This window comes from Parasteatoda tepidariorum, chromosome 6 (genome assembly GCF_982258835.1).
Source record: "Parasteatoda tepidariorum strain Cologne lab strain chromosome 6, Ptep-v5.0, whole genome shotgun sequence".
Taxonomy (NCBI): domain Eukaryota; kingdom Metazoa; phylum Arthropoda; class Arachnida; order Araneae; family Theridiidae; genus Parasteatoda; species Parasteatoda tepidariorum.
Window position 1 is genome coordinate 97,138,972 of NC_141760.1, and position 17,841 is coordinate 97,156,812.

General features: G+C 29.9%; 1 protein-coding gene across 2 annotated transcripts in view; it reads right to left on the reverse strand.

Moving 5' to 3' along the window:
• Nucleotides 1-2,512: 2,512 nt before the first annotated feature.
• The window catches only part of LOC107436465 (BCL11 transcription factor A), a 91,004-nt gene continuing 75,675 nt past the window's right edge, over nt 2,513-17,841 (reverse strand). Inside the window, exons 1-3 of one of the 2 annotated variants that reach the window (XM_016048201.4) lie at nt 14,578-14,862; nt 11,487-11,789; nt 2,513-6,205 (exon numbers count right to left, since the gene is read on the reverse strand). In XM_016048201.4, the coding sequence (XP_015903687.1) occupies nt 4,173-6,205; nt 11,487-11,789; nt 14,578-14,668 (2,427 nt within the window). In that variant the 5' untranslated portion in view covers nt 14,669-14,862 and the 3' untranslated portion in view covers nt 2,513-4,172. Of the gene's footprint in view, nt 6,206-11,486; nt 11,790-14,577; nt 14,863-17,841 lie in introns of those variants that run through there. The other variant, XM_043044487.3, reaches the window with a different exon arrangement.

Genomic DNA, 17,841 nt, shown 5'->3' on the forward strand with positions numbered 1-17,841 from the left:
TAATGCAGTTGTACATTTGAAACAAAAACATACTACTTGAGTCATAAAATTGTAAATTTTTCAGAATTACAAAGCAGTGATTATTTCTGACTGGCAAAATACAAGAGTAAATTTACACAGTCAAGTTACTATTCATTATTAAAACGATTCTTTTGGGAGTAATGAGGTAGCTTATAAGCCTTTTAACAATTTTTTTTCTTCGTGCATTTAAACATTAACTATACAATTGATATATGCATAAAATATTCACCTTAATAATGACTAACTGCTATTAAACAGATAAATATAAATTTAAAAAAAAAGTTGTAACCACTTGCTTTACAGAGTGTGTCACAGCACTTAATACTTATGTTTAGAATTCTTGTCAAAAGTAAGGATGAAAAAGTATACTTTTTGAGAGTCGAAAATTAATATTTAACCCAGGAAAAAAAACGCTATCAAAACTAACGAGTCACAGCTAAGAAAAACAGGATTTAAAGTATAGAAACCTATTTGATTGCCTAATGGAACTTGAAGGTGTGCCTAAGGCAGGTCACAAAATGAGGAACCGAGCGGTAAGAAAGAGACATGCCAAATGCACGTTCCCATACTTTTGCATTAGCATGCGCACATCAACTCTGCGCATCCTAATGGTAAAGTATAGGAATTCGTCACTGCATGCCTCTTTCTTACCGCTTGCTTCCTCGGTGTGTGGCGTGCCTAAGAATCACTTTTAACTTTTCTCCGTTTCTTCGGGGAATCAAACAGGTTTTAATCTTGCCTTCCTCGATAGTAATTCGTCAGATATCGATACTGTTTTTCTATTTTCCTCTTTTAACTATTGATTTGAAATCTCAAATGGCTGTCCTTTTTTACTTTCATTTTTGACAAGAATTTTAAATCAATTTTTGAAAGGAGGTGTAATAGAACACCCTGTATAAAAAAAAGTGTTAGATTTTAGAAAGAAAAAAAAATTTGAAAGTCATTAATACATGCTTTAAATTGAAAATATTACCAAACATGCTATAAGATCACAATTGAATAATACCATCACACACATACCACGAAACATTTCTACTGTTGTTTTTTCATTTTACAGGCACTTGGCTATATACAGAACAATAAGGGAAAGCTACATGTACTGGGGATTTTAAAAGTTTCTAGCATTAAAAACAAGTAAAAATTTTACTTTTTAAATAAAATATTTTTTATCAAGCTTCATCATGGGTGAGGTATTTTTAAATGAAAATTATTTTCTGATTACAATAATTTTCAGATAATTGATTTAAATTTTATTTACAAAAAAAAAAAAGTTGAATTCATATTAGTGAAAATATTTTGGTGAGCAATTACTGAGAAATAACATTTATACAGCAACTCGCGTGATTATTTTCTTTGTCCTAACAAAAATTTAAAATTAAGTTTAAGTAATTTATATTTCACCAAATTATGAAACCAAAAATAAATAAAATTTATTCATCTTAACATTAACGACAAGAATTTATTTTTAGCCGAAATGAATTATGACAAAGCTTGCAGCAAAGGTTCCAAACCTATTTTGGGTTTACCTTTTTCCTCAGAAAAAAAAAAGTTTAATTAATTTATTTTTCACTCATTTTTGATGTCAAAATTAACTTAATTAACGAAAAAATTGAAATAAATGAAAAATTTCAGTGAGCAATTATTAAGAAAAAAGGGCTAAAATGTTATGCAACTATCTATATGTTTATACCAATCACAAATTAAGTTAAAATAATTGATAGCATCCCTAGGACACTATTAAAATAAATAAATGAATAGATTTGGAATCCCTTGTATCAGACTAACATCTATGTTGGCATTTCATTAATACATCATCATGGGCATGAGCATCATCATGCTGGAGCCTTACATTACAACAATGATTTTACATTACATGCATTTGTTTGTTAATGAAGTTGAGGTCAGTGCGTACGTTATCACATCTTATGCTATCCATATTGATGAAGCTCCTGTGAGGTGATTAAATGAGGTGATTCTCTCTTAATTATCTGTTAACAATCACAGAAACATCACAACCGCCTGACACATCACCTAATAAACCTGTTTATACTCAGCTGCTGAGAGAATGTATCAGCAAATACATTTCAATTAAAATATAACTCCTAGAATATTCAATACATATTTTGCCTCAATTGGATAAAGTAGATTATCATAGTTGCAACAGATACAAATTGTGGATCAATTTTTTTTGAAAGAATTGAGTATGAAAAACTGTTTAACTTTCAGTTCAACGACAGGAAGTTATAAAACGTTAAAAAAAATTAGGTAATGGAGATATTTAGTAATAGCAATAAAGATATGCAATTTTTACTCTTTATGCATAACTGGTTAGAAAATCACTTTGGTGTGGATGAAATATTATTATATATATTATTAAGTTAATATTATAATCATAATTATAACATATAATATTTATAATTATTATATTACTATTAAAAACTGCTTATTTTAAACTTATGATTATTATTTTTTTTTTAAAAAATTTAAAATATTTTTAACTTGGAAAATGAAAATAAAATTGTAAAAAAATTACATAACATTATTTAAGTTGTTACAATTTTTATTTTTTAATGTGTAACAGTTTAGAAAAATCAAAATAAATTAGCTAACGCAAAAAAAAATAAAATAAATAAATAAATAAAAAATCATTGATTTTTATTTGGTAAGCATGAAAAATAAAAACTATTTATATTTCAAATTTTCGATTCTTTTTTTTAAACAAAAAATGAACTTTGAAATCTTAACATGATACAAATAAAAAAAAATCACATAAAAATTTAGGATTTTTACTAAAAATTAAATGAGTTTAGAAGTGTGTTATAAAATTAAGAAGTATATTTCCCACTAAATGATAATCAAAAAAAGAAAAAGAATCAGTAACAAATTAGTCAGAATAAGATATTATTCAGACACAATTTATCAATGATTCACTACTAGTTAGTCTGGAAATTATGTTTAACTCTTAAGCTTTTTCACCACAACGTTTTTATTTACTTATTGTTAAAATAATCCTGTCGTTAAAATGAGAGTTAGAAACGCAGAAAAGGGAGTAGAAAAAGTTTTTTTTTTACTTAACAGGTGCGAAAACTTATAAGTACCTACATTCCTGAGGTGGAGTTATAAAGATCACGTAACAAAACACAAAATAATGCACAAAACTACAAAAAATTTGCCCAAAACGTGAAAATTTTTAGAAAAAATTTAACTTGGTGATAATTTAATACAGCATAAAAGCGAACACAGTATATGATGTAAGTACACACATTTTTTTTCTTCCTTTCAACAACTAACAGATATATTTTGGCACCGCAAAACTCATTAATATATATAGATTCATCTAATAAAAAATGTTTACAGCAGGAAACTACAATAATTACACGTACCTAAACTCCACACTGCTAAGAATGTTTGGTCGGGTGAACTGTATTTAGGATCTAACAAAATAAAGAAATACCACAAAGCAAAATGGTTTGAGCGATTCAAATGAAAACCAGTCAATAAATGCTGCAATATATCATCATTCCTGATCAATAATTCAAAAACGGGAAGAAAAAAAATTCATTCTTAAAAGTCTGATATAAAACTTTGAATATATTTCAGTGAGATAAAATTTTAAAATCCTAGTCGGAAATGAAGTCATCAAAACTTTTACATCACTACAAATTTATAAGTGAAATACAAAAAAATTTTGTCAAAATTTTATGCATCATTTTTAAGTTAACCAGATTAAAAGTGAAATTAAATACAACAATAGTCAGGTCAAAGTGAAAAGTGTTTTCCATACATTAGGAATTACCCTTCAATTTCACCTGCTATCACCTTTTGATGGTTTTAATTCTATCTTTTGCTTGATTGACCATGCTAGTAATTAGTCAAATTTTGATAGTATTTTCTCCACCCCTAATACGTAGATTTTTATGTTTTCATTTTGTCAAGGTTTAAAAAAAGTATACAATTAAGGGTAGCGATTATATAACTCCTTATATGTCTATTTAATAAATTATTTTTGTAACGAAATTTTTTTAATAAAAAAAATATGTCTACAGCTTAAACTACGTTCTTTGTTAGAAAAAAGAATAATAATTCGGATTCATAATTGATGATATTGTTTACAGCATTTAAAAACTAGTATTTTTTTGTTTTGATGTGACTTAGGGGTCATAAATAGTCATTTCTTTGGAATCCGAATCTCGTTCGGATAAAATATAAGGTGAATTACCACTTTGGCTAACGACGCACTTGCGCATATGTTTCTCTAATGTGCTTGGCACAGAGAAAGGCATGTCGCAGAAGCGGCACCGGTAAACATCCTTTCCCGATCTACCATGCGTTTTCATGTGTCTAGTTAATTTTGAGCTTTGAGCACAGGCATAACTACAAAGTTCACATTTGTACGGTTTCTCACCAGTGTGCGAGCGACGATGCACAGTCAGATTTGAGCAGTTCTTGAAGACTTTGCCACAGTATTCGCAGGTATCGTTCCTGCGTTGTTCTCCTTTGGGTTTGATGATACTGTTGGCAAGAACTAAAGCTGTGCTTGGTCCCGGTAAAGGGCTCAAGCTTGTTCGACCATTGTCACCAGAGATCAAGGCACTTTCTGTGGATGACTTATTGCGATGGTTGTGGTGACCATCTTCTTTGTAAAGTTCTCTGAAGGTAGATACTGCATGCTCTACACGCGGGTACCACACTCCGGCATATGAGAAATTACCTTCTCGCTCTTTGTCTTTCCATTGTTCGTCTAGTCTCATTCGTTTTAAATTCAGAGAATGGTCCAGGGGATCTAAGACACCAACACCAAAGTTGAGCGGTGACTGTCCAGCACTGCGAGTTCCTTCACGAGGGGGCCTTTCAAGATGGTGAAAAGGCACATCGTAACTGTGGTGGCTTCCCGCATCGTTGGAAGCACTATTGTCCGTACCCGATGAACCATTTTCAGCTTTAATAGAATTTCGATATGAACTTTCTTTTAAGGCTTGTTTATATGCTTCGTTATACTGAGGTATGCGGCAAAACCCGATTTTTTCCATGAATTCACTCACCACGGAGTGTTTAATCAATTTTTTGTCATTCACTTGTTCATTTTCTTCTTTTTTAATGCCATTGTTCAGAGGTGGCTTTTTCGTTAAATCTTCTGCAACCATACCATCATCTTCTCGAGAATGGTCTATCACCAAATTTCCCTCACCATTTTCTCTCGGTTCGTCTTCTTCTATGCAATCGACGTTTAGTTCTTCTTCGTCAATTTCTTCTTCTTCAACATCAATTTCTTCTTCATCACCCTCATCAGAAGCACAATCTCCGTTTCCATTCATATGTTTTTCTAAATTGGTTTTAGATTTGCCATCATTTGATGTATCTTTATGGTCACCGTTTTCATTATTATGATTTGGGGATAACTTGATAGTACCATCGAAACTAATTTTTTTACCCCGATGTGTTTTCATGTGTCTTTTGAGCTTGCTAGCCTGAGTGCAGGCATGATTGCAAATGTGGCACTTGAAAGGTTTTTCACCAGTATGCGAACGTCGGTGTACTATAAGATTGCTTTTAAATTGGAAAGATTTTCCACAATACTCACATAGTCTATTTTTGGCAGATGAATTCTGATTGTGGTCACTAGTTGTGGAGGAAGCTGAAGAATTGAGGTTAGTCTGATCTGGTTTGTCTGGAGAACTTAAAGAGGACTCGGGAGGTGTTGGAACACGGGGACTTTTGCTATTTAGATTAACCTTAAATGCAGTTTGTAAAAGTTTTCGAGGAGTAGAAGAAGCTTTTGGACTGGTTGCTCCTGCCAAAACTCTCAGTCTTTGGGAGTAGAAATCTTGCATTGGTTCACAGTTGGACAACTGAGGTGGTTCAAGTAAAGGTGGTGGTGTTGTACTTGCAACTGATCCATTGGTCAGGTGGGTGGAAGACTTGCCGATGAGATCTAAACGTAATTCTTGACTAGAGTTGCGAGAAAATAGAGGATTTGGGTCCATTTGGCGTTCGAGAAGAGGTGCTCTAAGGTTAAATGAATGATTGAGGGCGGATGAAGAATCGATGGATTTTTCAAATTTCTCGTCATTAGAGGTAGTGTCAGCACAGATGTTGATTCCATGTGCAGTTTGCGCATGAAGTATGAGGGCCCATGCTGACGTTAAGCTCTGCTTGCATGTATAACAAATATAACTTCTTGGCTCTAGAAATAAAATAAAAAATGATTTAGCAAATTAAAATTTTATTTTTAAAGTCTTAATTATGAATGATAATTATGAATGATTAGTTAACTTAACTTAATAATTAATTGTTAATAACTTAAACAATGAATAACTTAAAGATATATTTTTACAGAAAATGTTTTTGAATGAAAATAGAAATTGAACTTCATAAATTTCGTATCTATAGAAAATTGTTTTCAGTAGACAATAACGTTATTAATCAGCGTAATCATTATTGAAAATTAAATTTGATGAAATTGCATAACACATACGATTCCACCGAGTTCTGGTACTTGCAGCGTAAAAACATTTTTTTTTTAAATTTTTTGAAATATTAATATAGTCTTTTTATGTAATATTGTTATTATAGCACTATAACATCATTATTATTACGGCATTTAACCGAGCCATGATAGCTCAGGGGATAGAGCATTCGCCTTCCAATGAGGTGAACCGGGTTTGAATACCAGCGATAGATATGAATACTGCATCCGGTTCGCACAGACCACAATGCTGACGCAAAGTATTCTCAGTGGTAGACGGATCATGGGTTAGAGTTCCCTTGCCGTCAGGCTAACCGCGGGAGGTTTTCGTAGTTTTCCTCTCTATGTAACGCAAATGCGGGTTAGTTAAATCAAAAAGTCCTTCACAATGGCGAATTTCTCTCAATACTTGATCCCCGAGTTCCCTTGTTTTCTGGATTGGGTTCAAAATTACAAGGCTACGGCGTTGAACATTAGTAGTCGTAAACCCAAAAATTTAGTTGGCTGTTCAACGACGGTTATAAAATAAATACAATATAGTATAATAATATATAAATGTAGCATTTAAATATAGAATTGCATTTAACATTTTATGTAAGCATTACTATTGTAAATTTTTCATTTTCTTTCACAGCGTTCTTAAACTTCACATTAAATTTGATTTTTTTTTAATTATATAGATTAACAGATTTCAAAACACATTAATTTCATTTTGGACAACAACTTAAAGAAATTATTATTATTTTCTTCACAGAATGAGGGAATAAAACTCTCCAGTCTTGTGTAGACAATTATCCACATCTTAAGAACCGGATCTATGTTGAAAGAAGAGGGAGGGGAGATTCAAGCTTTTACCAAATCAAGTTTTGGCAAAACCAAAATTCACGTCTAGCATTAGTACCGTTATTGTATACACATTTTGCTGTTCATTGGTTTTAAAAACTGACTCATAACTTGTATAGATATATCCTATGTTTTTCTTTTCATCCTAGGAATGAAACCCCCTAAATTCAACGACCCCCTATCCTGGAAAATGGATGACTTCAGTTATCGAATAAAGAGGATCATGAAGTAAGCTAAAAATGAAATAAAAAAAAGGACCAAGTCCAGAAAATGAAAGTGTAGAGAGAAAATTCTTGGTCACTAAAATCCATCCATCACTGTCGAATTTCAGACTAGCCCATCCCTCCGGCCGCAAATCCTAGAACTCACCGGCCTCCCTATCAGAAGGCCTCTCCCGCATCTGCAAAACTGATCTTAATGAAGAAAAAACGATTCCTATTTTCATTTCCGTTCTGATGATAGATCAGAGATCTCAGTGGCTTCTGCCGGTCAGGGTGGCAGAAACGGAAATGGGCCTTAAATTCGTCACCACTGCACACATTAACAATCAACTAGGCTTGTGATCGGTCCGAGATTGGGGGGAAAGAAAGGAAGCATTTTACTAATTTTATCCTGATATAAAAAGAAATTCCTGTATAAATATTGTTACGAATGTGTCAAATATGTGTATAATTTTGTAAAAATGATTTTGTTATGAGACTAAATATCCTAAATAAATCGTTTCATAAGAAAATTAGTAAGAAAGTCGCGTAATTCTAACATAATTAAGAGAGGAAATAACGCCTTATGTATTTCTTATGAACATGGGTACCACTCTAAAAAAATTTCAAGACTCGGTAATATGAATATATAATATTGTGATATATATATAATATTGTGAATCACTTTGTGAATCACCGGTATAATATTGTGAATCACTGTATTTTTGACCAATTAACAAGGTCTAGTGCTGTTGGCCAAAATTTATAGCCCACTGACTCCAAAATGTACCTTTGCATGATAATGGCTCATATATAATTATAATTTTCTCATATATCATTATCAACTAAGAATTTATTATTTTATAAAAAAAAAATTAATTTTTTTGTTTATTTTCTACAGCAAACAAGATAAAAATAACATCCAATCTTGTTCATTTCTTTACACCAATCACTGAATAATGTACTATTTTTTTCATGAATCTATTCTTCTCTACTTATTTTTTAGTTCACCATTATTTATAGTTGTCCCATAACAATAAATTTAAAAAAAAATTTACTTAACCATTGGCCGGCATTTCAAAACGTTGGGGGGGAAATGAAAAATCAAACAAATTTAGGTAAAAGTGTAATACGAATTTCGCATAAACAAGCAGGTATGAAATTTTCAATCTTATTCGTGAATTTTCATTGCTGTGTGACATCATTACTTGATCATTTGGCAATAATTATGAAAAATAAAAATGTTGTCATTAAAATATAATATTTATTTTTAACAGAAAATATGTTACATTTTAAGTAAAAACGGAAATTTAATTTAAAAAAAAACAAATGGTAAAGAGATATTAATTGATGAAATTTAGTGTACTGATTTTTTCTCAAGACTGATTTCAGTCCCCAGGACTGAAGAGTGGCCATGCTTATGAAATACTCGATTTGACATTTTTGCCGCCTTGGCGATAATTTTGGTAGTGTGGCGATATTTGGCCACAGAATTGTAGTTCTGGAAAATTAGAGTTTTAATGCGATAGGACTAATATCTACGGAGTTATACGTAGAATCATGTCAAGAGTTACGGGGTTTTCTATACAAGCCTATATAAATCAGAGTGTGAAGTGCTGTACTATCTATTACTACAATTTATACGAGGTTCGTACTAATACAATTATACTAGATTGTCTGGCTTTAGTCAAACGATACTACAACCTAAATTATAGTTTAAAATAAAAGTTAGGATAAGGTTGAAGAAAATAAGCGTTTTTCTAATTTCATCCTGATATGCAAAACGTCAGATATTTCGGTGTAAATTTTTTGAACGCATCACTTACAAATGAATATTTATACTAAAAATGCAACAGTAGGTACTTATAAAATAGAAACGCACTAGATTGTTTGATTTTAATTACAACTTGTTAATTTAATTAAAACTTGTTGCTTTTAACTACAACTTGTTATATTTTTATTGCTCATTTTTTTTCAAGTTTCAAATCAGAAAGCTGAATACTATAGACGTTGGAGCAAAAGCTATATCTAGTATTTCAATTAGAGTAATATAATTCACCGATATTACTACTTTAAGTTTTCAACATAGTATTTTTAAACTCAGTCTATTTCGTTTTAACATAGACCTAGGCGTATTTATTGGATTGGTGCACACATTGGATCATACTCTCAAATATTAGTAAGCCATGACACAGACAATGTGTTTTACCCTCTAATGCAACAGAGTGTCAAGTTTCCCAGTTGTATATCAATTGGAAACTCACGAAATTTAAAACGTACATTTCTGATTCAAACTAGAAAAATAATTAATCAATTAAAGCGGATCATAAAGAGGATAATCAATTAAAGTGGATAATAATAAATCAATTAAAGCTGTTTGCAACTTTATATTAAAATAGGTTTTACTCGTTTTAAAATTTTTAAGTAATTAGGTTTTGGAAAAAATTACTAATGTTTCAGTAATCTGTATGCAAGCATAAAAATGATCCAATATCCAAACTACTTTAATATTAAAAAAAACTTTTGATTTAGCGTTATATATATGATTTTACATGATTATGTAATAAGCACAGACGTTGTCGCCTATTGGTTTATGAATGTGAAATCGTTTGTCTTGAAACAAATGACTTATTAAAATGCCTGGTTTCAATTTTTTGTTGTTGAAATAACTTTAACCCAAATGAATAATTTATAAAGTGTATTAAACAATTGTTCTTCCAATCTCCCTTGAGTATATTAAAGACTGAATATAAATGGGCAACCCATAAATGATAAAAAATGGGCAACCCATGGAGAGGCAGAGAGCAAATACATCCATCATTCTGCTATCACGTGCCTTTCAACCAATTTTGTTCCGGTTTTATTTCAATTTTGAGGTCTAATTTATTGAATTGAAATAAATCATAATAATCAAAGATTGCAGTAAATAAAACTTTAAAGCGTTTACGGAAATTCATACTCCGAACCCAAAATGATTTTTACTGTCCCTTCATATATAATTTTTATTGTGAGTGGGAGTACAACATAAACATGGATATATTTGAGGAAAAATAAAATTACAATGCGTAAAGTTATAACGCATTAAAACGAATTAAGAAATTAAAATTCACTTGCACATGATTTTTATAGGGAACAATTTCTAATTTTAGACAACATTCAATCTAAATAAGAAAAGGATTAAAATTTTTAAGATATTCATAAAAAAACTGCTATAAGTAAAGAATAAATAATAGTATGTAAACAGAACAAGAAAAAAAAATTTCATGTACCCATCTACGCCAAAAATCGTTCTTGATAACAAAAGTTACATTAATAATTAAATACCATCTCTCTATTTCTACTAATAATTTTGGATCAAGTTACGGCTTAAAGTACATCGGTACGGTTTAAAGTTAAGTACAGTATGGTTTGGGTGCGTCATCCGTTAAATCTATTTTTACCATAAAATATTGTACCGTGATTTTTTCTGATATACTATTTAATTAGAGTGATTCAGTGCTTTTACCGTAATTATTACTGTAAAAATTACGGCATATAATATTTTTGTTGTTGTTCTGTAACATGTTCTGGTAAATGGATTTTACTGTAAAAAGTATCTACACTCTGAATGCTGGTATTTAAATATATATGTCTGTAAAAAATTTTGGTTCAAATTTCGGTAAAAAGTGCATCGGTACGGTTTAAAGTAAAGTAAAGTAAAGTACGGTTTGGTTGCATCATCCGTAAAATCTACTTTTTACCGAAAAATATCATACCGCGATTTTACCGTAATTATTACTGTAAAAATTATGAAATATCATATTTTCTAGGTTTTGTAACATGTTCCGGAAAATGGATTTTACTGTAAAAAATATCTACAGTCAGAATGCTGGTACTTTTTACCGGAATTTTTCACAGAGTTTTCAATTAATGACAAAAAAATAAAATAAATGAGTTATTATTATTTGAAGAATTACCTAACAAATTGCCATTTGTGTTGACTGAGGTATCTTTGGCTGTTATAGATTTTCTGAGGAGGGAAGACGAGGACACCAAGAGTTCATCTTTACAAACATTGGTCTCTTCTTTTTTATTGACAGAGATGGTGAGAGCAGAGGGATCTTGACTGTCCTCACTGTCTTCGTAGATGCCCATGCAGTTCTCCTTATTGCAAAGTTGCACTTTGTGCTGGATGAAGCGCACTATATCTGACAAGGGGAAGTCTTTTTGGCAAACACCGCATGTCAGTATGTCTTGGAATTGCACTACATCCGCTTCACCTACAACATTAGATAAACATCACAAGATTAGCTTTAGAAAGGAAAAAAAATTAATTAATTCATTATTGTGAATCAACTCAGTTCTCTTGCAAACAAAAATAAGTAAATTACTATAGTTTGTCTACAGAAAGAATGCCCCTCGCCATGAAATATAAAACCGACCGCTGCTACCGAAACAAGATATAGCCCATTTGAAATAGAGGAGCTTCTTTTTCTTTCAATTCTCTTTCTCTCCCTGACCCGAATCAAAACCTGTCTTGAAATAGTTAAACTTCGTAACCATAGTGACCGCCACAACTCCAGACAAATTGCTAGAGGAGTTCTTTACACAGACAAACTATAATTCCCTCACCTGATTTAGTAAAGACGATCAACCAGACAAAGAAATGGAAATTGGATGCACTTTGTTTTTTCACATTCAGCGGGAAAAAATAAAAATAAAACATAATAATTTTTAAAAAAATGTCAGTTTGCCAATGCAAATGTAGAATCGGAAAATAACGAGAATTTTAATTTTTATTATTTTCAGCTTAGCTTAAAAATATCACTATGATCACTGATCACCATGGTGAAATTATTGACAGGCATTTTGTTACAACAAATATGTGTTTATCTAAATAAAGGGCTTAAAGCTATCCAATAATAAACCACTTTTCACACTGTTTCGGTGATTTTTTGTTGTTGTTTATTTTATTACATTTATTTATTTTCTTTTGTAAAAAAACACCACGATTTTCCATGAAGGAAACGTTATGTTGTTATCTAATGGAAATATCTGCAATGTAAGTTTAAGAGTGCCGATTTGGACACAATACGAAGCAGTTTGATACAAAAACAGTGTGACCAGTCATTATATTGCCCAAAGCCCTTCATATACGATTATATATTTATCGACTGAAATTCTTTTTCAAATTAAAAAAAGGAACTGATATTTTTTGCTCATCAAAAACAGACTTAAGATTTTTGTTCCTTACTTCTCAGAAGAAGAAAAAAACTTTGAAAGTTATAAAGAACTGAAGCCTATAGGCTAAAGAAGAATTCCACATTGGAATGAGCAAAGAGCAATTTGGTTTTAAATAACTTTTTATAAAGAAACATTTCGATCTTTGAGGTCCAAGATGATGTAGAGACCAATTATACTAGTCAATGGCCTTATCCTTGGGCCCCCTTGGATGGGGCCCACCTGTGGTCAAGTATTACTCTTTCCGCTCATTAGATGTCCCCGCGGGAAACTTCTTAGCAAACCTCGCCCGGTTTTACTTACTCAACATGCTTGGGGTCAAACAGCAAGGTATGCTAATTGTGAATTATTTTGATTGCAATGAACAACACCAATCATTTTAAGAAATATATGTAACCACGGCGATAAAAAATAATAGAATTCCCCACAAGAACTTTGGAATGAATTTAGAATAAGTTTAAGATGTGTGTATAAAAGTAGAAATCGAATCATAAAGACTTCGTGAACATTCCCTTTGTAATAATGAAAAACATTTCAAAATTGTATTTACTAAATTTGAATATGAGGTAAAAAGATTTTGGCTTATAATAAGTTTTTAAAAATTTTATCTATTAAACATTTAGTAAAAAAGGAGATAATAGAAATCACAAATTCCATATCCGTCATAACAATGCATATTTGTGAAAGAATCAATATTAAGAGTTTATGTTAAGTTACTGGATTTTACACAAGATTTCAGAGCAATACATTTGGACCAAGAATACTACGAAATCATTAACTAGGAAACCATGCATTGAAATTTATTGGCTATGCATAGTTTAGGAACAACTGGACACCTCATTTTATACACCAAGTAAACTATGTTTTAAATTTATTCATTGTGAAACTAAAGGAAACGATTGCGATGTTTTATTTTGTAATCCATAATGTTAATATGTTATCAGAAAGTGTTCTTATTCGTACCAAAATTAACTGTCTGTATCGTCTTTTTTTTTCTAACTTTCTAATTTGAGAATAATAGTGTTTTTTTTTTTTTTTTTTTAACATAATTTTTACAGTTTCAAGTAAATGAAAAGTCATTATTTACTTGGGAAAACATCGATTAGACTTCAATCCTATCCTAATTACATAGAAGATTGAAAAAGCACATGGTGCAAATGATGCATAACAAAAATATTACTCTACAGCAATGAAAAAAAAATTGAACCATTTAAAAAAGTAGCATATTTAAATTTATTCCATTATTCTTAGTTGCAAAGAGAAGAATTATAAGAACTTAATCTGACTAGCATTAGTAAAACATAGTTTATATATAAATAATAATTTAGAATAGTAAATCTCAATTAAATAATGTATTATTAAAAAAAATAGATATATTTCAGACTTATGAAATATATATACATGGTACGATTTAGTCTAATAATAAGTAATTGATAACGTATAAAAAAAAAATCTCTATAATTAATACAATGCGCATGAAAGTAAAACACAGATATTATTTCAAGAATTTTAAGGAAAAATAACGTTAGATGATTATTATATGTTGCAAAGCGAAGAATTATTAGAACTTAATCTGACTAACATTAGTAAAACATTACTAGTTTATACACATAAATAATAATTTAGTATAGTAAATCTTAATTAAATAATATATTTAAAAAAAAACATAGAAATACTTATGAAATATGTATACAAGGTTCAATTTCGTCTAATAATAAGCAATTGATAAAGTATAAAAAAAATCTCTATAATTAATAAAATGTGCATGAAAGTAAAACACAGATAATATTTCAATAATTTTAAGGAAAAATAACGTTTATAACTTACTCCTGGGAAGAGGAATTGGCGGGGGAGGAAAATATGTCAAATATGAATCCAGTATTGTTGTATATGGATAATGAGTTACTTTAATAACCATTAAATCGAAATTTTACTAAATTTTTAAAAGTAATATTGGTGCTTTTTTAAGTAAGCTTCTGAAAAAACCTTCTAAAAGGTAGGATAGAATAAATGAGACTCCGTTATTCCTTTCTGTCCGGAAGAGGATACCAAGTACAATGGGACAGCAGAACTGACCCCCCAACCGGTTTGAGTGGACACAAAATATCCAATGGGAGAAGAGCTATAGAACAGCAATAAAGACTCCTATCCTTTATTGCTGTTCTCAGAAAAGGTGTTCTCTTAAAAAAAGTTTCAGATTATTATTCTTATATTAGTATTTTAGTATATCAAAGAAAAGTTACTTTTAAGGTGGAAAAACAAAAAAAAAAAACGATTTATAAGAAAAGCGTGATATCAAGCATGATACTACGATTTTAAGTTTAGAATATCTAAATTAAGTTAGAATACTAAAAATTAAGTTAGAATACTAAAATAATGGGATGGAACTTATGAAAAAAAAAAAAATAGAATTCTAATATTTAAAGTATTTATTGATAGTTAGGAAATCTATTTAGAAATTGTGTTAATATGTATATATGTAACATAACGGCTCGGGTTGAATATTACTAGTTTATATTCTGCTAATTTTGAATTTCTTTTATCAAGATTTTTATTTATCTATTTATTATTATTTTTCATAAAAGGGATTCAGTATCAACGCTCTTTTAGATATCTAGTTTATGTGAACTGTGAAAAGTTTCTTAAAATTGAGCAAAATTTTTTTTTAAATAAATAAATAAAAATTAATTTATACTCCGCTAACGCTAGCACAACACTAAGTTGTAATGGAAAATAATACTTTTTAAAAAAAGAAGTAAGTAATTAGAACTAAGTTGATAATTTCTAATTTAACTATAACTTTAGTTTTTAAAAGTATTGCAAATGTATGATTTCAGATCAAAATATAACCGCTTTTATATTATTAATATAGTTTGGCAGACATGAATATCATTGTTTCAACGAATTAAATTTAAAACAAAAATAGAATAATTAAATAAATAGAATTTTTGAAAAAAAGTACACAGAGTACGGAAATGTTGGCCGTTTTATGGTTCAAAAAAGTAACACGGCATTCTATAGTAAACTCGTGTAGTACGTATTACATACGCCTTCCTGGACCCAAATAAAATATGTAAAATTTTTTGAAAAAAATTTATAATACGATACGTTGTCTTAAATGAGCTACGTCAAAGAAAGAGAAGAAGATCATATTTTCGTTACTTACTAGCTAATTATATTTCAGGCATTCTTATGATATACTCTTTTTAGGCGTCGCAAATTATTTTTAATGAACGAAAAAACGAAACGCTGTCAAAAACCGAAATCGATCGAATCCCTACTAGGTAAAACAGGTCTGAAAATGTCCAAGCCAGAAGAAACACATCTAAATTATATCGTGCAATCAAACTGGTTTTTAAATTTTCGAGCCCGCTTTTTTCACCAGTTATTGGGCAGATTTTTTTTTTTTACAAGGTTTCTAGAAATATATATTAAAGGTGTTCATCACGGAACACCCGATAAATTAATAATCCAAGTATTTTAGATTTCGAAAAGGGGATACAAAGTAAAATATTTTTACATCTAATACTTTTTGATTAAAAAAAAGTATTAGATGTTTCTTTTGTTCGTTTCTAAAGAAATTAAGACACTACACTAACAATAATATTAAAAATGAATGTGCATAAAATCGACAATATTTCCCTTGGCTTTAAACGTTAAGTTACTTGCCCTGAATCATATTATACTTACCTGAATTATATTATAATAATTAATAGCGCTAAACGTTTTAATTACTCTTAGAAATAAAATATACCCAAGAACCCAAACATCTGTGCAAGCACTCGTGGGAAAATATTTCATGTGGACTACCTTTTATGAATTTGGTGTTAAACATTTTGACAGAGCATTTATTTTGGAGGGGCAGTATGCCAAAAACTAGTAGTTTCGAACAAAACGATTCCATTCAAAAGAATGATAAGTAGACAGCTACAATTGGTCACTTCAAAATATGAATAGATTCTCTTTTAACGCCTCAAAACTTAAGAAACTAACCCCTTCCCTTGACTTAGAATACTTTTGGTAAATAGCCTTCTTCGCCTGAAATTACATACATTTTTCACTTTGACTAAACATTAACACCTAATTTATTTACACTTCAGTTGTAGAAAATTGAGCTGATATTCTGTAATAAAATAAATATAATTATTGATTTGACTTCTAATCTAAGTTTACTGAATCTAAGTTTAGTATCAAAATCAGAGATAATTCATTAAAGATTAGAAATTAACATTCATAATTCACACTGATTTTATTGTTACACGTTAGTTGTCTGGTTCTAATGGCTCAAGTTTTTAATTTGGAACTTAACTCTTGATCAGTTATCAACAGTTACTTATAGTTTTAATATACATTCTTTTATTATAACCATTAATCTATAGTTAAACTATAAATATTTATTAAAGTATTAAAATTTTAACTACTAATAGAATATATATTAAAACATATACATTAATAGTTTTTCATATACACTAATTAAACTAAACATAACTATAACTGCATTAAAAGTTTGGACTAGGAATTTAAGAGAAATTCAGACTCCAAGATTTCATCATTTTATTTACATATTTATTTTAATTTTTTATTAGGGGTTTCTATTTATCGCTTAGAGGGAGGTCGCATGTAAATTGAATTTGTTTTATTCTATCACCGTCGTTAAATATTCGACACAATTTCGAGTTTACGCTTGTTAAAATGTTCTTAAATTAACAACAAAACAAGAGCAAGGTTATATTTTAATAATTTCTGAACAACATTGATCCATTTAAAAAAATATATGATTGCCGAAATTCATTTTTATAATTACTGTGAACGTTTAATTATTTAGTGTTTATTATCTAAGATAATACTTTTAGGCGGACAGGACTATAGACATATGATATACTTAGATACAGAAATGCTAAACCTGGTTTACAAGAGGGATATTTTCTTTTTCTTTTAGCATTAAAATTTGAACAAAAAATTTCAAAATTTTTTACAGGAATAAGTGATTTTAGAACACAAGGACTTCAATTGCTCACCCTGTGGTGCTGTTAGAATTTTCATTCTGAAATTATGGTAAAATAACCGACGGCAGTCAGTTTAACCGAATAA